This window comes from Chiloscyllium plagiosum, unplaced genomic scaffold (genome assembly GCF_037043375.1).
Source record: "Chiloscyllium plagiosum isolate Xiang-an unplaced genomic scaffold, Cpla_swu_hap1 HiC_scaffold_1, whole genome shotgun sequence".
Lineage (NCBI taxonomy): Eukaryota > Metazoa > Chordata > Chondrichthyes > Orectolobiformes > Hemiscylliidae > Chiloscyllium > Chiloscyllium plagiosum.
In genome coordinates this window covers 123,351,465-123,377,255 of record NW_028270139.1, presented here as the reverse complement: position 1 = coordinate 123,377,255, position 25,791 = coordinate 123,351,465, and the positions used below count along the sequence as shown (strand labels likewise).

Below are 25,791 nucleotides of genomic sequence, written 5' to 3'. Positions count from 1 at the left end.
AATAAGGCAGGGCTGAGGTGTCAGTGGGGGAGCAATTTGAGGACAGTGACCATAATTCTATTAGTTTTAAAAAAGTGATGGCAAAGGATAGACCAGATCTAAAAGTCGAATTTCTAAATAGGAGGAAGGCTAATTTTGACGATAATAAGCAAGAACTTGCAAAAGCTAATTGGAGGCAGTTATTAGCAGGTGAAGGGATGGCTGGAAAATGGGAAACCTTCAGAAATGAGATAACGAGAGTCCAGAGACAGTATATTCCTGTTAGGGTGAAAGGGAAGGCTGGTAGCTATAGAGAATGCTGAATGACTAGAGAAGTTGAGGGTTTGATTAAGAAAAAGAAGGAAGCATATGTCAGGTATAGACAGGAGAGATCGAGTGAATCCTTAGAGTATAAACGCAGTAGGAGTATACTGAAGAGGGACATCAGGAGGGCAAAAATGGGACATGAGATAGCTTTGGCAAATAGTGTTAAGGAGAATCCAAAGGGTTTTTACAAATACATTAAGGACAAAAGGGTAACTAGGGAAAGAATAGGGCCCTTGAAAGATCAGCAAGGCGCCCTTTGTGTGGAGATGGGGGAGATACTAAATGAGTATTTGCATTAGTGTTTACTGTGGAAAAGGACATGGAAGATATAGAATGTGGGGAAATAAATGTGACATCTTGAAAAATGTCCATATTATACAGGAGGTGGTGCTGGATGTCTTGAATTGTATAAAAGTGGATAAATCCCCAGGACCTGATCAGGTGTAACCCAAGAACTCTGTGGGAAACTAGGGAAATGATTGTTGGGCCCCTTGCTGAGATATTTGTACCATCGACAGTCACAGATGAGGTGTCAGAACACCAGAGATTAGTTAACATGGTGCCACTGTTTAAGAAAGGTGGTAAAGGTAAACCAGAGATCTACAGGCTGGTGAGCTGGACGTCCGTAATGGGCAAGTTGGTGGAGGGAATCCTGAGGGACAGGATGTATATATATTTGGAAAGGCAAGGACTGATTAGGGATAGTCAACATGGCTTTGTGCAGGGGGAGTCATGTCTCACAAACTTGACTGAGGTTTTAAAGAAGTAACAAAGAGGACAGAGCGGTGGGCATGATATATATGGACTTCAGTAAGGCATTCAACAAGGTTCCCCATGGGAGACTGGTTAACAAGGTTAGATCACATGGAATACAGGGAGAACTCACCATTTGGATACAGAACTGGCTCAAAGGTAGAAGAGAGAGGGTGGTGGTGGAGGGTTGTTTTTCAGACTGGAGGCCCGTGACCAGTGGAGTGCCACAAGGATCGGTGCTGGGTCCTCTACTTTTTGTCATTTATATAAATGATTTGGATGTGAACATAAGAGGTCTAGTTAGGAAGTTTGCAGATGACACCAAAATTGGGAGTGTACAGTGAAGAAAGTTATCCCAGATTACAACAGGATCTTGACCAGATGGGCCAAGGGGCTGAGAAGTGGCAGATGGAGTTTAGTTTAGATAAATGCGAGGTGCTGCATTTTGGGAAAGTAAAACTCAGCAGGACTTATCTACTTAATGGTAAGGTCCTATGGAGTGTTGCTGAACAAAGAGACCTTGGAGTGCAGGCTCATAGCTCCTTGAAAGTGGAGTCGCAGGTAGGTAGGATAGTGAAAAAGGTGTTTGGTATGCTTTCCTTTATTGGTCAGTGCATTGAGTATAGGAGTTGGGAGGTCATGTTGTGGCTGTACAGGACATTGGTTATGCCACTTTTGGAATATTGCATGCAATTCTGGTCTCCCTGCTATAGGAAACATGTTGTGAAACTTGAAGGGGTTCAGAAAAAATTACAAGGATGTTGCCAGGGTTGGAGGATTTGAGCTTTAGGTAGAGGTTGAATAGGCTGGGGCTATTTTCCCTGGAGTGTCAGAGGCTGAGGGATGACCTTATTGAAGTTTATAAAATCACGAGGGGCATGGATATAATAAATAGACCAAGTATTTTCCCTGGGGTGAGTGAGTCCAGACTAGAAGGCACAGAGTTTGGGTGAGAGGGGAAAGATATAAAAAGGACATAAAGGGCAACTTTTTCACACAGAGGGTATGGAATGAGCTGCCAGAGGAAGTGGTGGAGGCTGGTACATTTCCAACATTTAAAAGGCTTCTGGATGGGTATATGAATAGGAAGGGTTGAGAGGGATATGGGCCAAGTGCTGGCAAATGGGACTAGATTAGGTTGGGATATCTGGTCGGCATGGACGAGTTGGACCGAAGGGTCTGTTTCCGTGCTGTACATCTCTATGACCCATGTTTTTGTTGCCCTCTTTTTCTTAAATAAATACCATATTGGTAGTTTTCTAAACCCCTGGGATTTTTCCAGATTCTTGAAAGATTACTACCTGTGCATCCACCACCTCCATAGCTACTTCCTTTAAAATCCTAAGATGTAACCCTTTCCGGTCCAGGCAACTTACTAGCCTTTAGCCTCATTGATTTCCCAAGTACTTTTTCATGTGATGGTTATGATGTTTTTTCCTCCCCCACTTTAGCCCTTTGATTATATAGTATTTATGAAATGCTATTAATGCCCCCTATCATGGAGACTGATATAGAATATTGAACCTAATTGATTTAACTCTGCCATTTCCTGGTTCCCCATTATTATTTCCTCAGCCTCATTCTCTGAAGAGATTATGTTCAACTTGGCCTCACTCTCTCTTGTATTTTAGCCCTCTTTAATGAATGTTAACATTCCTAACTGCCAACAGACCTTGCATGTAAACTTTAAGAGAATCCTGAACCAAGTCTCTTAAGTCCCTTAGTGCTTCAGATTTCTGAAGCCTCTCCCCATTGAGAAAATAGTCTCTGCCTCTACTCTTCCAAGCCTAACTCACTTTCGCACATTGTATTCCAAGAATGGAAATGGCATAATTATCAGATCATCTGTTTTAATTATGTTAGTTAAGGAATAAATGTTGATGAGAGAAATACTGGTGAGAATCTTCTATTCTTCTTTGATCTGCCATGAGAATTTATATAGGTTCCTCTAAGGCTTCTTTCAACACATATCCCTTGCACAAAGCATCAGAAGAGTCAACTCGCTCTGATTACAAATTAACTGAAACTGCCCCCTTAAAATTTTAACTAGTGATCTCCTGTTTTCCAACCCAAGTGGAAATAAACCTGGATGCTGAGACCCATGTAACCACCATTTTGCAGCCTTCAATAAAAGCAGTGACTGTTGTTCCCCTCATCCTGGAAGTCCTGAATGTTCTCTGTGAGACCACTTAACAAATGACATTTTTAACCAGTCAGTTTATTGGCACAGGTCAATGAATGAATTATCTTCATCAAGACAAAGCCATCTAGCCCATCGTGCCTATGGAAGCTTTCCAAATGAGCAAAGCTATCCTATTAACATTACATGTTAACCCCATTTCCTTATAATGATAAACATGCCTTAGTTATGTGCTTAGAGTTCCCACTATTCAGATTTGTAACATGTACAGTAGTTTGGTTCAGTTGTTCCAAGGCTAGTTTTATATCACATCAATGGGAACTGAAGCAGGTGTGAGCTGGCCTTTTGGACAGAGTTTCCCTCTTCCAGGTTGATACAGCATGTTCATGAAACCAGCACTTTCACAGGATCGCAAGATTGTTAGGGTGCAGAACAAAGGTTACCGAGTACTCTGAACATCTTGGTGCCAATCTCCTGCTTTTCCCCAGACACTGCATGTTGTTTTAGAACATAGAATGTACAGGCCCTCATTGTTGCGCCAACCTGTGAAATTAATCTGATGCCCATCCAACCTACACTATTCCATTATTATTTGTATGTATGTCCAATGCCCAGTTAAATACCCTTAATGTCGGCGAGTCTACTTCTGTTGTAGGCAGGCCGTTCCACGCCCCTACTACTCTGAATAAAGAAACTACGCCTGATATCTGTCCTAAATCTATCACCCCTCAATTTAAAGCTATGTCCCCTCATGTTGGCCTTGACCATCTGAGGAAATAGGCTCTCACTGTCCACTATCTAAACCCTCTGATTTTCTTAAATGTCTCAATTAAGTTGCCTCTCAACCTTCTTCTCTCCAATAAAAACAGCCTCAGTTCCCTCAGCCTTTCCTTGTAAGACCTTCCTTCCAAATCAGGCAACATCCTAGTAAGTCTCCTCTGAACCCTTTCCAAAGATTCCACATCCTTCCTATAATGCAGTGACCAGAACTGTATGCAATACTCCAGGTGCGGACTTATCAGTGTCTGGACAGCTGATGCATGATCTCGTGGCTCTGAAACTCAATCCCCCTACCAATAAACACCAACACACCATATGGCTTCTTAACAACCCTGTCAACCTGGGTTGTAACTTTCAGGGATTTATGCACCTGGATACAGATCTCTCTATTCATCTACACTGCCAAGAATTTTACCATTAGCCCAGTACTCTGCATTCCTGTTACTTCTTCTGAAGAGAACTACCTCACACTTTTCCACATTAAACTCCATTTGCCACTTCTCAGCCCAGCTCTGCATCATGTCTTTGTCCCTCTGTAACCCACAACATCTTTCAGCACTATCCACAACTCTGCCTACCTTAGTGTCATCTACTAACCCATCTTTCTACGCCCACCTGCAGATCATTTATAAAAATGACAAACAGCAGTGGCCCAAAACAGATCCTTGCAGCACACCACTGGTAACTGAGCTCCAGGATGAACGTTTCTTATCAACCACCATCCTCTGTCTTCTTTCAGCCAGCCAATTTCTGATCCAAACTGTTAAATTACCTTCAGTCCCGAAACTCCATTTTTTTTTGCAATAGCCTACCATGTGGAACCTTATCAAATGTCTTACTGAAGTCCATATAGATCACATCAACTGCCTACCTTCACTCACCTGTTTTGTCACCTTCTTGAAAAACTCAATAAGGTTAGTGAGGCACGACCACAAAATGGTGTTGACTATCCCTAATCAAATTATTCCTTTCCAGATGGTTATAAATCCTCTCTCCTTTTCCAACACCTTACACATAACCAAGTAAGGTTCACTGGCCTATAAATTACCAGGGTTGCCTCAACTCCCCTTCTTAAAGAAGGGGAGTTGAGGCAAATGTTTTGCCAAAAAAGCAAATGCAAGGTGAGAACAAAAACTGTCACACAGCGATTTGTAGAGTCTGGAAGTAGTGAGGAGGCAAGTTCAACTGAGGCATTCAAGAGAGCATTGGACGATTATGTAAATCAATACAAGAGGAAGAGGAAGGCTTATGGGAAGGCTTTTTTGGCAAAACATTTGCTATCCGCCAGTCTTCTGACATTACTCCTGTCGACAATGACGACAAAGATCAAAGCCAAAAGGCTTGGCAATCTCTTCCCTGGCTTCCCAGGGAATCAGAGGATTAATCCTACTCAGCCCAAGGATCTTTTCTATTTTCAGATCTTCCAAAATTGCTAAAACCTCCTCTTTGTCAACCTCAATCCCATCCAATCTTGTAGCCTGTATCTCCATATTCTCATTAACATTGCCCTTTTCCAATGTGAATACTGACAAAAAGTATTCATTAAGTGCTTCCCCTACGGCCTCAGGTTCCACACACAACTTTCCACTACTATCTTTGATTGACCCTAATCTTACTCTAGTCATTCTTTTATTCCTCATACACCTATAGAAGGCTTTAGAGTTTTCCTTGATCCCATCCACCCAACAACTTCTCATGTCCCCTCCTGGCTCTTCTTAGCCCTCTCTTTAGATCTTTTCTGGCTAACTTACAGCTTTCAAGCCCCCAACTGAGCCTTCATGCCTCATCCTCCCATAAGCCTTCCTCTTCCTCTTGTATTGATTTACATAATCGTCCAATGCTCTCTTGAATGCCTCAGTTGAACTTGCCTCCTCACCACTTCCAGACTCTACAAATCGCTGTGTGACAGTTTTTGTTCTCACCTTGCATTTGCTTTTTTGGCAAAACATTTTAAAACTATACCCTTTGGTCCTCTATTCTTTTACATGAGAACAGTTTCGCCTTATCCACTTCAGCCAGACCCTATATAAAGCTGAAAACTTCCATCAGATTTCCTCTGAGCTTTCCTCAAGGAAAAATGTCTCAATTTCTCTAATCAAAGTTTCTCTCCCATAAAGGTGTTTTCATAAACCTTGTTTGCATTCTCTCCACCCATCACATGCTTTCTGAAGTGTATTGCATAAAACACTCACTATACTCCAGCCGATGCATAACTGGAATCTTCAATAAAAACTGAAAGAACGCCAGATGCTGTAAATCAGAAACAGAAACAGAAGTTGCTAGAAAAACCTCAGCAGATCTGAAAGCATCTGTGAAAAGAAATCAAAGTTAACATTTCAGGTCCGATGACGCTTCCTCACAACTTATGGTAGCTAGAAAAATACTGGCTTATATGTGGAAGATAGGGTGCAGGGAGGGGGCACGGAGTAAATGATACATAGGATATGGTTCAAAGAGAGAGAAGAACAGTTGGACAGACAAATAATCGACAACAATCTACTGGGAGTGTGATTCGCTGCTAATGGAGACCGTTGGTAGCTAACAATAGATAGTGTGTAATGGCAGACGATGTGATACCAAGGCCTAGTATATGTGGTAGGGGACTAGGACATGGGGGAATTCAGGCCCTAAAATCATTGAACTTGATATTGAGTCCAGAGAGCTTCAGTTTCCCCAGGCGGAAAATGAGATATTGTCCTTCCAGCTTGTGCTGAGCTTCATTGCATCACTGCAGCAAGCCGGAGACAGATACTGGCCAGGGACCAGGCTAGTGTGTTAAAGTGGCAGGCAAGCTTGGGCTCTCTTTTTGCAGGCAGAAGGTAGATGTTCTGCAAAGTGGTCACCCAGTCTATGCTTTCCCCAGTGTTGAGGAGACCACATTGTGAGCAGCAAATGCAGTAGACTAGATTGTGAGAAGTGCAGGTAAAGTACTGCTTCACCTGGAAGGTACATTTGGGCCTTTGGAGACTGAGGAGGGAGGTGGTAAATGGGCAGGTGTTACGTCTGCAGTGGTTGCAGTTAAAGATGCCATGGGGATGTGTTGGGAGTGAAAGGATGGACCAGGGTATTCCGGAGAGAACGGTCCTGCAGAAGGCCGACACAAGAGGGGAGTATGTTACTAGGTAAAAACAATGACTGCAGATGCTGGAAAACAGAGTCTAGATTAGAGTGGTGCTGGAAAAGCACAGCAGTTCAGGCAGCATCCGAGGAACAGTAAAATTGACATTTCAGGCAAAAGCCCTTCATCAGGAATACAGGGAGTATGTTACTGGTGGTGGCAGAAATGCATCCTATAAAGACTCCATTCCATCTTCCCAGTTCCTTTGTCTCAGTCGCATGTGTTCCAATGAGGCCAACTTTGACAAGGGAGCATCCAAAATGTCCACCTTCTTCCTCATAAGGATTCACCAGTACCATTGTCAACAGGGCCCTCAACTGGGTCTGACCCATCTCCCGCACTTCTGCCCTCATCCCCTCGCTTCCCTCCCATATCAGAGATAGGGTTCTCCTTGTTCTCACCTACCATCCCACCAGTATTCACATCCAGATGATCGGCAGGCACCATTTCTGCCATCTCAAGACACATATTCCTCTCCCTTCTCTTGTCTGCCTTCTGCAGTGATCTTTCGTTCCAAGGTACCCTGGTCCACTCTTCCATCACCCCCAACACCAACCCCCCTATCAGAGCCCCATGGCACCTTCCCGCACAACTGAAGAAGGTGTAACACCTGCCCATTTATCTCCTCCCTCCTCAGTATCCAAGGGCCCAAACATACCTTCCAGGTGAAGCAACACTTCACCTCACAATCTAGTCTACAGCATTCGCTGCTCACAATGTGGCCTCCTCTACACAGGGGAAACAAAGCGTAGACTGAGTGATCACTTTGCAGAACATCTACATTCTGCCCGCAAAATAGACCTCCGAGCTTCCAATTGCCTGCTACTTTAACACATCACCCTGGACCATGGCCAACATTTGTCTCAGGCTTACTGCAGTGTTCTGGTGAAGGTCAGCGCAAACTGGAAGAACAATATCTCATTCTCCACTTGGGGACCCTGCACCCCTCCAGACTCAGTATTATGTTCAATGATTTTAGGGCTTGAACTCCCCAATGTCCTAGCCCCCTACCACATACACCAGGCCTTGTTATCACAATTTGCCATTACAGATTACTTATGGTTAGCCACTAACAGTCTCCATTAGCAGCTATTCACTCTCCCAGCCAGATTAGTTATCAACTTCTTTGCCTGTCCAACTGTTCTCCCTTTGAGCTCTCCCTATCATTTGCTGCTTGTCCCCTGCCCATCTTCTGCATATTAACCAAAATTTTCCTAGTTACCATCAGTTCTGAGGAAGGGTCACCAGACCCAAACATTAACTTTGATTTCTCTTCACAGGTGCTGGCAGACGTGCTGAGCTTTTCCAATAAGTTCTGTTTTTGTTTGGAATCTTCAACATGTTCAGCATCATTTCCTTTCTCTTATATGCTATGCATCCAATAATGACATCTACAACACTGTATGCTTTATTAACTACTCACTATAACTTACCTGCCACCTTTAATGGCTTATGCACATATACATTCAGGTCTCTCTGGTTCTGTACACATTTTTAAGAATTGTGCCCTTTATTTTGTATTGTCTGTGGTCTTTTAACCACATAGTATGACTTCACTCTCTTCCATATTGAACTTCATCTGCCTCCTACCTACCCATCAAAACAATTTGTCAAAATCCTTCAGAAGCTCTATTTTATCAATATAAAACATGACGTGTGCAATTAGTCTGACAAATATTTGCAGATAATGGAAGCATTCTCCACAAAGAACCTGAAAATACTGTGGTGTCATTAATTATTAGGTGTAATGTCATTCAGTCACACACCAAGTACTGTCTTGTACACAGATTGCAACAAAAACTGAACAACGTTGGAAGTTGACTTTTGCTTCCTCCTTGGCCATTTAAAGCAATCTGGATCATTTACAGCGCCTATTAGTTCTGATTGACACGGGAAACAATAGCTTCGTGTAATTTAACTGATACTGATGCGATTAGAGAAAGTTGTGGCTGTCATTGTATAGCTTTACATAATCGATCCTTGCAAGGTTTGCACTCCATCAACACTTAAACGTTAATGTAAGGATTCATTCATAAAGACAGCGAAATATATTCACACGGTTGATTTTTCTGGGAGCGCCGAATGAATAAAAATTGTCAATTTTAGTTGTAGTATTTTATAAAAAGATACATTTTGTTTTAATTGGGTAACCGCTAAATTCCCATCCACTTCTCGGTTGAGCCAACTCAACTTTAGGATAAAACTACAGCTTTGTAAAATCATGTTAGTTCTTGCAAAAAAGTCAGAAACACAGCTCGCAGATACAATAGAAACGCTAACATTGAAAACGGGGAGGAATTGAGGCTAGGCTAACGATCTGGGGAAAAAAAAATTCAGAACGTTTCACAATTTTGCAAAAACAAGAATAACTTCTACACCAAGTTAGCAGCGTCTACCCAGTTCAGGATTGTTTGATTAAAAGTAACTCAGTACCAAACATGACAAATTGATCAATAGTCCAACGTGACGCACCAGCGAGGGAACAACCCGTTTAAAGCAACCGGCCACGTGAAGAGAGTGAGACGGAGCTGAGCCTGCAAACTGGGGCAAACCGATTTAAATACCAGGTTCTCAGTGCTGATTGCACAGAGCAACTGCCTTTTGCAATACGGATTGGGAATAACTACATAACCAGAATAGAACAACTTTAAAGATTAAGGAGAGATTGCAACCAGAGCTAAGTGCTCCTTTGCACAGGTGAGTTTTCTGAACAATACAGAAATCTAAAAGTTATAATAAATTCTGGTCGGAGCAAGGAAAGTTTGTACTGAAGAGAACTAGTTTTGGAAATGAGCGATTTATCCCTCTGTGGTGATGAAAGTGTAAAGTTTTGACATTTTTCTAAACTTAACTCACACCCTTGACAAATGGAGCGATTCCTAGTAAATATATTTACAATTAAAATTTGCTGCACATTCCTCGTTTTGGTATTAAAAGAAAAATTGTATTGCAAACAATTCAACTGTTTCCATTCCTTTTTTAATCGAAAAAGTTAATAAACTTTTTGATGTGATTTGCGTTTTGTACCTTGTTGAACTCTCCAGCTGTTTCAAAGTAATGATCCACATATTCTACAGAAGAAAAGATAAACAAACTGTGTCACTTTTACCTCTGACAACTTTTGCTTAATTTCATCAGAGACTTTCCTAAAGGATTGAAGAGGAAAAATCGTGGATCAGGTGCCGTTGGTCTGACCTTCAGTTCTGCCGCTAGCTCTGGAGTGTGACAATGGTGTTTGTGTAGAGTGAAATCAAACGCCATTATCACACTAAATAGCTCGGGTGGGAATCAGCTGCACACAAGGCCTATTCTGCACAAACTCTTCTGAATCCCAGTTATTCGGTCGCTTTCATCCAACGCGGAAATGTTAATTATTTTTCAGACAGTGAAATTCAGCTCGGCAGTTACACTCTGGATACTGATAAGATGATTTTAATCTTGTATTTAAGCCAATCCCTCCGTTATGACATGTTTACTTGTAAGTAGTTCTAAGACTACAGTTAGCCTTCAACGTTTCTGCGAGAAATAAATGCATGCAAGTACAGAAAATCGGTAAAGCCAAATGAATTTCTTGCCATTGTCCAATAACGTTTGTTCTCTAATACAAGCAAAACTATCCATATTGGCTAAAGTATCTTTTCAATATTCATGCCCAGCAGGCTGGGTAAAGTGACAGACTCAAGATTGGATACCCAGCAACAACCCATATGCACATCATCATACAGCATGGAAACAGACCCTTCAACCCAACTCTTCCATGCCAACCCAAGTTTTCCAAACTAAACTAGTTTCATTTGACCCATATCCCACCTAAACCTTTCCTATTCATGTACCTGTCCAAGTGTCTTTTTAATGTTGTAACTCTAACTGCATCTACCACTTCCTCTGGTAATACATTCCAAATACAAACCACCCTGTGTGGAAAAGCCCCTCTCCTCCCTTTAAATCTCTCTCTTCTCGCCTTAAACATAGGCCATCTAGTTCTGACCCCCACCCCACTCTAAGGAAATGACCTTTTTACTATTCATGTTATCTATGCCCCTCATGATGTTATAAACCTCTAAGCTCATCCCTCAACATCCTATACTCTAGAGGAAAAAAAAATGTTGCAGAAGATGGCATTTGAAAAGGAATTAAACCCATCCAATTAACAAGGTTTGTGTGGAATACCAGGAAGGCCTCAATATGCTAAATTAGTTTATCTCCTCCTTGGTAGGAATTGCATTTGGATGATGAGAAAAGTGTGTGCAAGAATATCTGCTGCTGACAGGAATAGCTTGACCACAGATGGCCCATAATTGACTGGCCAAGAGGTTTGCTCACAGCAGTATGGTGGAGGAAATCTGTAACTCTGAAACTGTCGCCTGGGAGTCAGCAATATTTAGAAAATGGAAGACACCATGGATAGAATTTAAAAATAAGTGTGATGGCCATTTGTGTATGTGTATACAGACTCTGGTATCTGGCCTAGCAGTTTGATAGCCATGAAAGGTCCCATGTCAATTTTATCACCAATGGATTGCTACTGATCTAATCCAGTGTTTGTGAAAATGCACATTTCCCTCATGGCTCCCCCACTCTCTGACAGCCCAACTCAAAGTGTGCAATGGATTTCTTTTGTCTAAGATTAAGAGGTCGATTTAATTACTTGTGCCATATCTCTCCAATCTGAGTTCCCCAAGATTCTGCTTGTCCTCCGCTCTGATGTTTCTCTCCGGTATGACCTCCTTTACCTGGTCTGAGATTCCCTCCAACTCCAATTTATCAAACTGCTGACTTTCTAATGTGCATTGTTGGTCGCCACATTAACTGCTTCTGTTTTTGGTTGTCTCTCTTCAGTGTCTCATTTTCCTTTTTGAAATCCTTTATCATAATCCCTTTGCTGAAAAAGAAACAACCGAAGGCACATTTGCTTTTCAAACCACGAACCATCCTCCAACTTCATTTCCTTTCCTATCTCCTTGAACATACTATCTCCCAAAGTGTGTCTATTTCTCCCTTGACTTCATGCCTGAAGATATCTAACAACCAGTTTCTGCTTCTGCTACAGCATAGATGTGATCCGAAACAGTCACAAATCACACCGTGTAATCCTGCACCCCATAGCTTTGATCCCTCTTTCTTTTTTTCTCAACTTACCTGAAGCCTTTACTGAAGTTAACCACACCATTCTCCTTCAAACCTTATCCAGCTGAATGGAACTTCCCTTGCCAATTCAACACACACACTAACCAATCTTAGCCAGAGAACTCATGTAATTGCTTCTCTCCATTATATATTATGTCTGGAATTCCCCACAACTCTACCCTTTATTCTCTCTTATTTCTCATCAGTAAGGAGTAGCATATTGATATCAGGTGAAAGAAATGTCAGGTTCGGTATGTACACTAGGAACACTCAACTGTTTGTCCAATGTGTAATGCTGGAGGAGCAGAACTGTCATGTCTCTTGATTAAACTTTGGGCAATCTGTAGCTATTATTTTCATCCCATGTTAAAACTCCTTGCTGTAGCCATTGCTTCCAGTTCTCTGCCTAGGGAATTAGGCTGCACTTGACTTGACATCCTATTGGACAGTGAATTGAACTTCGTTTTGAAGGACAATGCTGGACTCCAAACATTAACCCTGTTTTTTTTTTCTCCTCCGCTGCTGTTAGACCTGCTTGAGTTTTTCCGTATTCTGTATTTGTTTCATGATCCATTGTCCTGTCTGTTAATAAGACTGCTTACTTCAGTAACATCACCTATCTCTGTCTAAAACCCTCAACCAGTTTTGTTTTAACTTGCTGAGGCAACTAATCAGATGTTCTCCTGATTGACCTCTCTTCTACCCTCCACAAAATTTACCTAATCTAAAACTCAGTTTGTTACAAACTGAAATGCACTGAGTACAACTCAGCCACCATCCCTCAATCATTTAAATTTAAAATTCGTATCCTTATGTCTGAATAGAAAGCTCACTGAAAGGAAGAGACTTTCAGTTTAATAACATCTTCACTGGCTTCAGAGCTTTCCATTGAAGTGACTTAAGCACACTCATTGTTGTTAATTAGGAAATGCAGTAGCCAGTTAGCAAATGTGTTTTACAAGCAGCCACATTAATAATCAGGTAATCCTTTTTAATCATTGCTTGTTGAGGATTAAATATTGGTCAGGACACTAGTGCAGCTCAACTGCACTAATTCAAATTAATGTCAGGGAATCTTTTACATTCAGGTCCATAGTTGGACAGTTTTTAGCTTCATGCCTCATCTGATAGAATGCACAGCTGACAATGTAACACATCTTCTGACTTTCTTGAAGTATTGGTCCAGATTTTGTACTCCGTTCACTGGCTTGGGATTGAACTCAAATTTCAAAGTTTAAGGGTTGTGTCACTGGACTTCCCTCCACCTCCATCCCAACTATTCTCTACAACTGCCTAGTATGGTAAAGAAGGGCTTAAACTTGAATGGCAGGGGAATCGGAACGTGAGAAAGGAGACTCCAAAATAGGGAAACAAAGATAGAAATGATAGGTGGAAGGCAGAGGCAACAAAAGCAGCAAATAGGGCCTTAGTGAAAAAAAGGACCTTTTTTACATTTAACATTTTAAATGTGCTACATCTGAAGACATGGGGCATTCAAAATAAGGTAGATGAATTAACAGCACAATTACTTGTATACAAGTATGGTATGATTCTGTTTTATGGAGAAGTCAGTTGGAAGGTGACCAAGACTAGGAACTACTGAATACAGTACCTTTTACATATTCAATGTTTAGGAACAGCAGGCAAAAGGAAAGAGGCAGTGGGTAGCATTGTCAGTAAAGTATGAAATCATTGCAATAGTGAGAGGAATTTGGCTAAGAAAATACAGGTATACAGCAAGTGGCAGGAAACATTGGTGAGAGTGTCAGTAGGGTTCCATACAGCAATGGTAAGACGAGGGATGATTTTAAACAGGAAATGAGAGCAGCATGTAACTAAGGTGATTATAGTAATTGTGGGTGACTTGATTCTACTTGTAGACTGGGCAAACCACATTAGTAAAATATTTTGGTGGATTAATTTCTTGAGAGATTTTTTAGGTTAGTATATTGAGAAACCAAATGGGGAACAAATCTATTCTAGATTTGGTATTGTGCAATGAGAAGAGGTTAATTAATAATCTTCTTGTGCAGGGTTCTTTAGGAAAGAGTGACCCTAGTAAAATTCTTCATTGGGATGAAAAGTAATGTAGGTTCCACAATGAGGTTCCTAATTCTAAACAAAGGAACATATAAAGAGCGAGTTGGCTGTAACAGACTGGGTAATTTAATTCAAAGCGGTGATGGTGCATACGTAATGGTTGATATTTTAGGGTCAAATGCATACATTATAACAATTGTACATGCCTTTCTGATGCAAAAACACAACAGTAAAAGTGACCCAACTATGACTAACAAAATAAATTAAGCTGTATTAGATCATTGCTCTAGAGTATCAAGTATGAGCATCGGAAACAGTTTAGAATTCAGCAAACATTAATTAAAAAAAAGGCTAAATAATGTTTGAGAGTAAAACCATGAGGGACATAAAAGTGAACTGTACAAACCTTTGTAAGTGTGTATATATAAAGAAAAACTAGTGAAGACAAAGGTAAGCTGCTTACAGTCTGAGATATGAGAATTCATAGTGGAGAACTAGGAAATGACAGAGCAATTAAACAACTACTTTTGTCTTCACAGAGAAATGCACAAAACATCACAGAAATGCTAGGAAGCCAAAAGAGAAATTGAAGGAACTTAGTTTTTTTTAATGAAAACTGTCATGCTGGAGTGATTAATAGGATGAAAGCTGATGAAATCCTGAGGGCTTAGTAATCTACATCCCAGGGTATGAAAGGAAATGACCATGGGAATAGTGCATCTATTGGTTGCCATCTTTGGAAAAAACTGTAGATTCTGTCCAGTAGCATCGAAGGTGACATATGTTTTTAAAAAGGTGTGAGGGAGCAAATGGAGAATTTTGGACTGTTACGCCTAACATCTGTAGCAGAAAAAAAACCTAGAATCTACTATAAAATATCAACAGGATTGGACAAAATCAACATGGATTTATAAAAGGGAAATTATGTTTGATAAACCTGTTAAGATTTTTGCAAAACTAACTCGTAGATCAGATAGGAAAAAAAAATCAGTGGATATTGTGTATTTGGATGTTTTGAAATTTCACATAAGAAGTAATTGTGCAAAATTAAACACAAGGGAGTGTGGTAATACACTGACATGGATTGAGAACTGCTTGGCTGACAAGAAACAAAATAGGAATAAATTGGTCTTCTTCAGAATGGAAGACAGTGACTAGCAAAGTATCACAGGGATCATTCTTGGGCAACATTTATTCACACCTAGAAACATAAAGGAATCAGTGTAATATTTCCCAAGTTTACTAACAACACAAAACTCTAGGTGTGAGTATAACTGGCAAAGAGGATATAAACAAACCTCAAGATATTATAAACCAGTTGGGCAAAGACATAGCAGATGCATTATAATGTGGATAATTGTAAAGTTATCCATTTCATTAGGAAAACAGAATGGCAGAGTATTGTTTAAATGGCAATAGATTTGGAAATGATGATGTACAAAGGAACTTTCATATCCTTGTGCTAGTCACTGAATGCAGATTCAGTAAATAGTAGTTTGGCCTTTTTAAGAAGATTTGAGTAAAGGAACAAGATATCTTTCTATCACTCTACAGGGCCTTGGCGAAACCACACTAGAAATATTGTGTGCAGTTTTGATTTCCTTCGCTAAGGATAGACCTGCCATAGTGAGAGTGTAGCATTCACTTAGCAGACTGATGTCTGAGTTGGAGGATCATTGTATGAGGAGAGATTGGGTCATCTAAGCTTGTATTTACTAGAGTTTCAAGAATGAGTTATAGAGTCATCCAGCACAGAAACAGGCCCTTTGGCTCAACACATCCATGCCAACCGGGTTTCCTAAACTGAACTAGTCCCATTTGCCTGCATTTGGCCCATATTCCTCTCAACCTTTCACATCCATGTACCTATCTAGATGTCTTTTAAATGTTGTACCCACCTCTATCACTTCCTCTGGCTGCTTGTTCCAGACGCAGACCACCCACTGTGGAAAAAAAAACAATGTTTCCTGTCAGGTCCCTTTTAAATCTTTCCCCTCTCACCTTAAATCTATGCCCTCTAATCTTGGACTCCTCTACCCTGGGGAAAAGATCTTGGCTATTCACCTTATCAATGCTCCTCATGATTTTATAAACCCCTGTAAGGTCAACACCTCAGACTCCAAAGCTCCAGGGGAAAAATGTCTCAGACTCTCCTTATAACTCAAATCATGGCACCGTGGCACAGTGGTTAGCACTGCTGCCTCACAGCGCCAGAGACCCGGGTTCAATTCCCGACTCAGGCGACTGACTGTGTGGAGTTTGCACGTTCTCCCCGTGTCTGCGTGGGTTTCCTCCCACAGTCCAAAGATGTGCAGGTCAGGTGAATTGGCCATACTAAATTGCCCATAGTGTTAGGTAAGGGGTAAATGTAGGGGTATGGGTGGGTTGCACTTCGGCGGGTCGGTGTGGACTTGTTGGGCCGAAGGGCCTGTTTCCACACTGTAATGTAATCTAATGTAATGTAATCTAATCATCCAGTCTCAGTAACATTCCTGTAAATCTTTTTTTTGCACCTGTTCCAGCTTAATAACATCCTTCCTATAACAGGGCGACGAGAGTGTATGTAGTACTCCAAATGTGACCTTACCAATGTCTTGTACAGCTGTAACATAACATCCCAACTCCTGTTCTTAATGCTCTGACCAATGAAGGCAAGTGTGCCAAACACCACCTTCACCACCCTGTCTAACTGCCGCCACTTTCAAAGAATAGTGTATCTGCTCCCCTAAGTTTCTCTGGTCAATGACCGTCCCCAGGGCCCTACCATTAACTGTGTAAGTCCTGCCCTGCTTAGTCTTGCCAAAATGCAACACCTCCATTTTATCTGAATTAAACTCCACATACTTTTTTTTTGGGCCCATTGGCTCAGTTGATCAAGATAGCATTGTACTCATCAACAACTTTCTTCACTATCCAATATTCCCCAAACTTATAAACCACACCTCTCATATTCTCATCCAAATCATTTATATAAATCACAAAGAACAATGGGCCCAGCACTGATCCTTGTGACAGATCACTGAACACAGGCCCCCAGTCAACAACCATCTACTCCCACTCTGTTTACAACTGTCAAGTTAATTTTATATCCAATTGGCTGGGTCTCCCTGATTCCCATATGATATGATCTAATCTTACTAACCAGTCTACCATGCAGAACCTCAACAAAGCCCTTGCTAAAGTCCATGTAGGCAATGTCTACCACTCGATATTCATCTATCTTCTTGGTCACGTCTTCAAAAAATGCAATCAAATTAGTGTGACACCATGTCCCATGCACAAGGTCATGATGTCTCTCCTTAATCAATGCTTGCCTTTTCAAATTCATATAGATCTTTTCTCCTGGAATTCACTCCAACACACCCACCGGTGATGTTAGGGTCACTGCTCTGCAGCTCCCTCAACGTTTCCTTGCAGTCTTTCCTAAATAATGGCACATTAGCCACCCTCTGGTCTTCCAGCACCTTACTCATGGCTGTTGATGATACAAAGTGGTGGTTCAGTAATTAGCACTGCTGCCTCACAGTGCTAGGGACCCGGGTTTAGTTCTAGCCTCAAGCAACTGGCTATGTGGAGTTTACATATTCTCCCCATGTCTGTGTGGGTTTCCTCCAGGTGCAGAGTTTTCCTACCACAGTCCAAAGGTGTGCAGGTTAGGTGGATAGGCTATGCTAAATTGCCCACAGTGTCCAGGGCTGTGTAGGTTAGGTGGATTAGCCTTGGGTTACAGGTATAGGGTAGGGAGGTGAGTTTGAATGGACTTGGTTTGGACTTGCTAGGCTGAATGGCCTGTTTCCACACTACAAGTATTTATGAAATATCTCTGCTTGTGTCCCCATATTTTCTTCCCTAGCTTCTCACGATGCCCGAAGATACAATCTCTGGGACCTGATCAAGTGTATGTGTTTTAAGACCTCCAGCACCTCTACTATAATGTGGACTCTTCAAAACATCTCTATTTATCACTTTGAGTCCCCCTCGCTTCCATGGTAATGACAGGTGATCTCATTGAAACAAATCACTTGTTGAGAGAGCTGAACAGACAGGATGCCAGAATGAAGTCTCGCCTGCTTTTGGGAGGGCTGGGGGGTCGATGGTTCTAGAGCAAGTGCTCACAGACTCAGAATACAGGCTATTCCATGTAGGACTGGGATGAGGAGAGAGAACTCTTCATTGAGAGAGTGGTAAGCCTGTGGAAACCTCTACCACATATGGCTGCGGAGACCATGTCACTGAATATATTTGAGACAGAAACTGATTTCTAAACACTAAATATGTTGAGCGGTATTTGGACAGAGCAGGAATATGGTATTCAAGAACAGGTCAGCCATAGCCATACTGAATGGCACAGGTTTGATAGAATGCCCAACTAATGTTATTGTTTTCTATGTTTCCTCCTCCTCTAGCCACTCCCAAGAACATCCTTCCCATGCCCCTCCTCTCAGTCTGGTTTCTTCTGCATCATTGATTTTTTTTTACACCAACATTGATGCATATGCATGTGTCTTAGCCCAAATCTTCCTCTTCAAACATCTCTGCCTCACCCCAGTTCTCCTTCTTCCCCCTTCAAGGTGCTCTCTAAAACCAGCTCTTCTCAACAAGTTTTGTTTGCCTTTCATGATATCTCCTTCACTAACTTGGTTCCAGTCATTTTGTCTCATTACTACTCTTTTGAAATGTTGTAAATGCAAGTTGTTGTTGGATCATTAAATTATCTAGCTTGTACCCCAGATGTTTCTACGACTATTGAATAACTAGAACACAATTTCAGCATGGGAGCTAATACATTTTAGCCATCTAATTATTAATAATCTCCCTCCAGTGGTGACCTCTGGACTTTATAAATTGTGTAGATAATAACTGACATTTGAGTGTGGCAATTGAGTTGTCATATGAACGTGATGTTCTCTGCTCTGTGATTGAACTAACAACAATGTTAATACCTGTACTCTGTCACAATAATAAGTTATGAACAGCTGAAATTGGCATTAACCTTTCTACTTGTGCAGTATGACATTTAACAGAGTTTCACAATGTTATTTCATTAATGTACTGCTATATATTCAAAATCAGTTGATTCATTTAAGATAAAGTGCAGGATGCCCAATTGGTTTCCTTTTAATTTCTTCCCCATGGGCTCTATATTATTATCACTATACTGTTTATGATTTCAAATAAATTCTATTCAACTGACTCAGTGAGGTAACCAAATGTTTACCACCGATAATAAAAATAGGAAGTGCTGAGGAAGCTCAGCAAATCTGGCATCATCTATGGAGAATGAAGCATAGGTACCACCTTTTGAACTAAGAAGAAGAGTCTGAAGAAGAATCATATTGGACTTGAAATGTTATCTCAGCTTCTTTTTCCACAGTTGCTGCCAGACCTGCTGCATTTCTTCAACACTTTCTGGTTTTTATTTCACATCTTCAGCATGCACAGTATTTTGATTTAACTTTTAGCGCTGTACATCTGGTGCAACTCACCATTTGTAACTTTGGATTGGAGGAAAAGTATGAATTAAAAATGGAAAGGTTTCCTTTATTCATTTAACAGGAGGTAGGCATCACTGGCTGAGCCAGCATCTATTACCCAATCCCTAATTGCCCAGAGGACAGTTTAAGAGTCAACTACATTATTGCAGATCTAGAGTCGCATGTAGGCCAGACCAGGTAAAGATGGCATAGTTCATTCCATAAGAGAAATCAGTGAAACAGATGGGTTTTTGTGACAATCACATTGGCTTACATGTTCACTATTGGCTAGTTATTTATTCCATATTTTGATTGAATTAAAAATTCACCATTTATCACAATGGGATTCAAACCCATTTCCCCAGAGCATTGGCTTCAGGTTCTGGATTACCAGCCCGATGACATTCTTACTATGACTCCTTTTCCAAGGGTGGGACTTGCAGAGTTCAATTTGATTCTAACAAACATGTCAGTAGCTGCCTCAAGAATTCAGGCATAAATCTAATAGATGTTCATCTACTTGGACCCTCTTGGAAAAAAAGAACACTGTCGCTCATATGAATAGGAGTATGCCACTGAGTGTATGGAGTCTATTCTGCTGTTTAGACTATCACGATTGACCTGTATCTTAACTGTACCCAGCTAACAGAAATCTGTCAAAATAAAACTAAACCTATTGCAGCTTGTTTTCATTTTGTATTTATTTAGGACCTATCAAAGCTCAGAAAATCTGCAGAGCATGTCATATTATTAAACTGCTTTAAATGTAACTGTTTTGTAATGTGGTTATTAAAGTAGCTAATTTGCAAACAACGAGATGACAAAAACAACACTTCAAGTAGCTAAAAATCCAAAAAAACGTTTGCAGTAGCATTATCAAACAGATGTTAGCTCCAACTTACTTAAAGACATAGTAGGACAAGGGCCAGGATAGACGAAAGGAAATATATCTTGACTTGTGAGGAAGTACAAAGCAAATATAAACATATAAAAATTTAATAACCAATAAATTCCATAGGAACTCCAGAGTCAATCTCTTTATCCTGTGAGTGGTAAGAATATGAATCACATTACCAGGAGTAGTTAGGACAAGTGCACAGATGCATTTATGGGCAAGCTATTTGAAGGAGTTCAGAATGGAAAGATATACAGTTTCAGTTTAGCTGAAATAGGCCGAGAGGATATTTATGTAGAGCATGCGTACCAACATTGATTAGTTAAGTTGAAGGACAGAAATTGCTAGAAAAGCTCAACAGGTCTGGCAGCAGCTGGGAGAGAAAATCAGAGTTAATGTTTCAGGTCCAGTGACCCTTCTTCTGAGCTTCAGCAGAACCTCCGAGAACCTGGGTGAGGAAAACTCCTCTTCATCCTCACCAATCTACTCATCACAGACACCTCCATGTATAGCAGTATTTGAAGGAGTGACTAAGCACAATCCCTGTGGTCATAAAGATTTATTTTCACAGTGAGGACAACCTCCAATATGTGTGACACTACCACCTTGTTGAGCATAATAAATTTAGGAAAACTCTAACATCTTAAAACGGGGCCACCATAAGGTGCTGGAAGCCTTCAGCGTCAGCAGAATATTTTTCGATTACAATCTGTAACCTTGTGGTTAGGTCTAGCTCAAGTTATGGAGTCCTCTTGGAGTTTTACAGGACTTTTGTGAGCATCCGCTCTCAGCTGGAACATACAGCTTTGGTTCTCGGTACTGAAGAAAGAACTTGCCCTAGAAGATTTGGGACAAAGATTTAACGGACTGATTCCTGAGACGAGAGACGATTGGGCTGCTCTCTCGTTGGTGACTGGTGGTGGTTTTACCTGACAGTCACACCTCCGGTAAAGAGAGAGATAGAAGTAGGAGAATCTTTCACAGTAACCTTAGCTCACAAGGGAATTGAACCCATGCGATTGGAATCACTCTGCATTACCAGCCTGCTATCTAGCTAACTGAGCTAATCAATGTCCCGTATTGGCATATAGGGTGAGAGTGAATAAGCATAGCTATACACCTGGAGTTTAGAAGAGATGTGATTTCATTGAAATGTATGAGATCCTGAGAGGGCACGACAGTGTCTCTCTGACACAGTATGTTGCTGGCAAAAGTATCTATAACCAGGGGTCTATGCTGGGTCAAAATCCCAGAATGCCCCCAAGCAAAAATTCATGGGTACTTTGACCACACTAACTCTACCAGTTCCAGAAGGTGTCTCATCCACCTGTCCTCAAGATAAATTAAAGCTTGGCACATTTTTCTTTTAATCAAAGTAGCAATCTTATAAACATCATTTGAGTTTGGATATTCCCGTTAAAAATGAATTATCCAATATGCAAAACAAAATAACCTTCTTACTACTGACTGTTGTTGTCACAAAGCAATTGGACCATATAGTATGGAAGTAGAATTTATAACTATTGGTTAATCTAAGTTAAGAAAGTCCACATTTTACTAATATTCAGAAATCTATGCTAACTACTGCTTTGAAAATCATAAGCATAAATGATCAGTAAATGAGAAATTTCTAAACTACTATCTACAATGATTTTTGTAATAATATTTTCACTTGGCTAATCTGCCACCGCAAGAGGTGAAAAATCTGTGCCCACACCTCCCCTCTCAACTCCATCCAAGGCCCAAAAGGATCCTTCCACATCTGGCAGACATTTTCTTGCACGTCCAAATACCTCATCTCCTGTGTCCATTGCTCTCGATGTGATATCCTCTACATTGGGGAGACAGGACGCCAACTTGCAGAATGCTTCAGAGAACATGCACTAAGCTGCCCTGTGGCTGACTACTTCAAATCCTCCTCACACTCCCTCAAGGACATGCAAGTCCTAGGCCTCCTCGACTACCAAAGCCTAGCCACCCGACAACTGGAGGAAGAATATCTCATCTTCTGGCTTGGGACCCTCCAACCACACAGAATCAATGTCAATTTCACCAGTTTCTCATCTCCCTTACCCCACCTTATCCCAGATCCAACCCTTCAACTCGGCACTAACCTCTTGAACTGTCCTACCTGCCCATCTTTCTTCCCACCTATCCATTCCACCCCCCACCTTCCTAGCTACATTCCACCCCAGCTCTTTTAACCCCCCACCCCCCATTTATCTCTCAGCCCCCTTGGGCCCCTTCCCCCCCACCCCTCCCCCAACATTCCTGATGAAGAGCTTATGTCCAAAACATTGACTCTCCTGCTTCTCGGATGACCTACTGCACTTTTCCAGGGCTGTACCTTTTGACTCTGATCTTCAGCATCTGCAATCTTCACTTTTTCCTAAACCTCTATGTGCTGTTCAGGAGTAAAAAGATAAAATTTCTATCTGTCACTTTCAATGTAAAAGTATTTCTGTTCATCTCCAACGCCAGTAGGGTTTTGGACATGTTGCAGCTATAGATGATTAAGAATGAAAGCTCAATGAGGAAAGCTTTACATATGTGAAGTTTGGATGACAATGGAATGTGTAAGTTTTTGAGTGGCAGAGATGCTAAGGTAAGGGAAGAGATGGACAATATTGCAAACATGCAAGGTAAATAGTCTTGCTAAAGGAAAAATATCTGAGTTTTAAAGGACAGTTCAGGAATAGCAGGATGCCAAGGCTGTGTTAACTCTGTTCTAGCCTGAAGATATAATTGCCAAGTGAGTGAAGTTTATGATGGGGTTTTGTAAACAGTGGCTTCAGTCTTCCTGATGTTGAAATGGCACATTCAAGACTGATGTCAAGCAGTTCGGAAAAATGTTAATGAAATAGACCTGGAAATAATTGGCTTCCATGTGATAATTGACCTTATGTATATGACTAAAGCACAGCATCACACTGTATTCTAGACTGACCCTCTGCCTGGGATTTTAACATGAGATTCTCCCATCAAAATAAAACTAATACTAAAACAAATGAAAACAATAGCCCTACTACATATAACATTTGCGCCATATCTTTATTATAATCTGAGGCTGTTTTCATCTTACATAAATTACTGGAGGATGCAATAATTTAAATAGTTTGAGAGCATTACAATAGGGTTACATTCTTTAAAACTAAATCACAGATTGGGATGGCTTTGCTTATCTTTGTTTTAAGAAATCTAAGTGAACAGAAACATTGCACGGTACATCGCACAAGAAAAGCTGAATAAAAGTAACAGAGCAACTAAATCAAGAAATATTAATTGGATGAAACCAAGTTTGATATTTTTAAATACATAATAGGGCAGGAAGGTTAAGGGAAGAAGTTACAGCAGTCTGAGGGAAAATATCATGGGATGGCACAATGAATTTTTACCTCACTGCAAGGAGGATTTTGAGTGAGGGTAGAGTGTGTAGTTTGATGGATCTGGAGCTTGGTGAAAGAATAAAATTCAGCAGAGCAGTAACCACAGTAGAAGCCATAAAATTCTGCGGAATAGGTAGCAGCGAAGTGAACGAGTTTGGAGACTTAATACTATCCAGGTAGCAGATCATCAAGATTCTATTCAGATTACAGTAACTTCATAAATGTAGCTACAATGGTGTAGGTTAGTGTATTTTCTTCTAAATAATTCCCTCCTGAATGTCTGGGATTGATGATTTTACTCTTGAATTTTTTTCACTTGCATTGATAAGTTTGACAAAAATCTTCATGACAGGCAATGTGATGCTATATAATCATCACAAATAAGATACATGGCTCATGCAGCAGCAGAAATTATTGCTTCTGGCATTTATAAATGTCTCTGTGAAGTTTTGTCTCCAAATGTACTCTTTACAAAGATTCTGTTTGTGCTCTGTGGACTCTGCGGCATTTTCTTTGTTGACCATGGAATTGGTTGTGATACTTGGGTCTTCACTGGGGAAATCCTCTTGGGTTTCTGTTGATTCAGAGATTTCAGACCCATCATTTTACAGTATACATTACATTGATGGAGAGCTTTGAACTGGTCAATAAAGGAAATAGAACAGTTCCCTTTAAATCCTTTATACCTGAAAGAGAATAAACAAGAAATGAGATACACCATTGACCTGTCTTGTTTATGGTCCACTTTCTTCTGCAGCTATGAACAGGTCTGTGTGTTAGTGCAGCAGCTCCTGTGTACTCACCCTATACTTGAACTCAAGGAATAGATAATTCTTACTCAATAATTCAACATATGAAATGCTACATCTTCTGTTTTTCTTTGGAAAAGCTAGCTGCATAACTCCATCAATGATAAAGGCTTCATCCATTGTGAATCTGAACTGTAAAGATTTTGCTTTTATCAGAAGTGAACTTCATTCAAACTATTTTTATGTAGCTTTAAGGAGCCATCACTGGAGAGTTTGGTCATGTAGTACTGCACATATTCCACTAAACTGCACTGTTGCACTTTGTCACTTTTTGGTTTGGTCAGTTTAAATGAACTTGCCTTAAAATGTCACAGCAAAACCTATTTGTACCATTTGATATTTTTCTCAGCACATAGAGACTCAATCATTTTCTTCAACTGCATCTTGCCCTGCCATGACAAAAAAAAATCTGCACGTTCCTGATAAGTTCAGGATATTTAAGGGATTCTTCACTTCGCATTATCTAGGAAAATAATTGCTGCACTTTCTTTGATCATTTCCAACCATTTGTGATTGAGAATAGCAGGACTAATTTTTTAAAAAAATTCTGAATACTTCTATTCTTTAATAATGATTGTAACAACGTTTGTTCCTGAGTCTAAGAAAGCATACAACTTCAGGCTGCTTCTGTAAACAGGAATTCTGGGAAATGTGTTAACATGTTCCACAAAATAGCCCACTCTCGGTGGAAATGCTTGTAATCTTCCTTTTCACCTTAGCCTGACAAACCCTCATTAAAAACAGCATAAAGAATGAAAATTGTAAAAATCCTTTCTGAGACAGAGGTCACAAGTATTTACAATTTATTGCATGCTCTGCTCCTTCCATATGATAATTGATTTGTTTGATGACAATGTAAGTAATTTGCACTATGGTGGTGTACTTCATAATGTTTTCAAAATACTGGAAATGATGGCAGTTCAAAAACTATGGGAGGAAACCTACAATCTATGGCATGTGCTA

The 25,791-nt window shown here is 40.6% G+C and overlaps 1 protein-coding gene and 1 long non-coding RNA gene across 4 annotated transcripts in view; one reads left to right on the top strand and one right to left on the bottom strand.

Annotated features, from left to right (window-relative positions):
- Positions 1 to 8,388: 8,388 nt before the first annotated feature.
- On the top strand, positions 8,389 to 18,989 carry LOC148152207 (uncharacterized). The gene is made up of 2 exons (XR_015758100.1): positions 8,389 to 14,951; positions 18,118 to 18,989. It is a non-coding gene; the product is annotated as an uncharacterized LOC148152207 (long non-coding RNA).
- Positions 18,990 to 24,446: 5,457 nt separating this feature from the next.
- alpk2 (alpha kinase 2) overlaps positions 24,447 to 25,791 on the bottom strand; it is a 95,467-nt gene continuing 94,122 nt past the window's right edge. For 2 of the 3 annotated variants that reach the window (XM_087990347.1, XM_087990343.1), the window contains exon 14: positions 24,447 to 24,705. In XM_087990347.1, the coding sequence (XP_087846473.1) occupies positions 24,447 to 24,705 (259 nt within the window). The remainder of the gene's footprint in view (positions 24,706 to 25,791) is intronic. The other variant, XM_087990350.1, reaches the window with a different exon arrangement.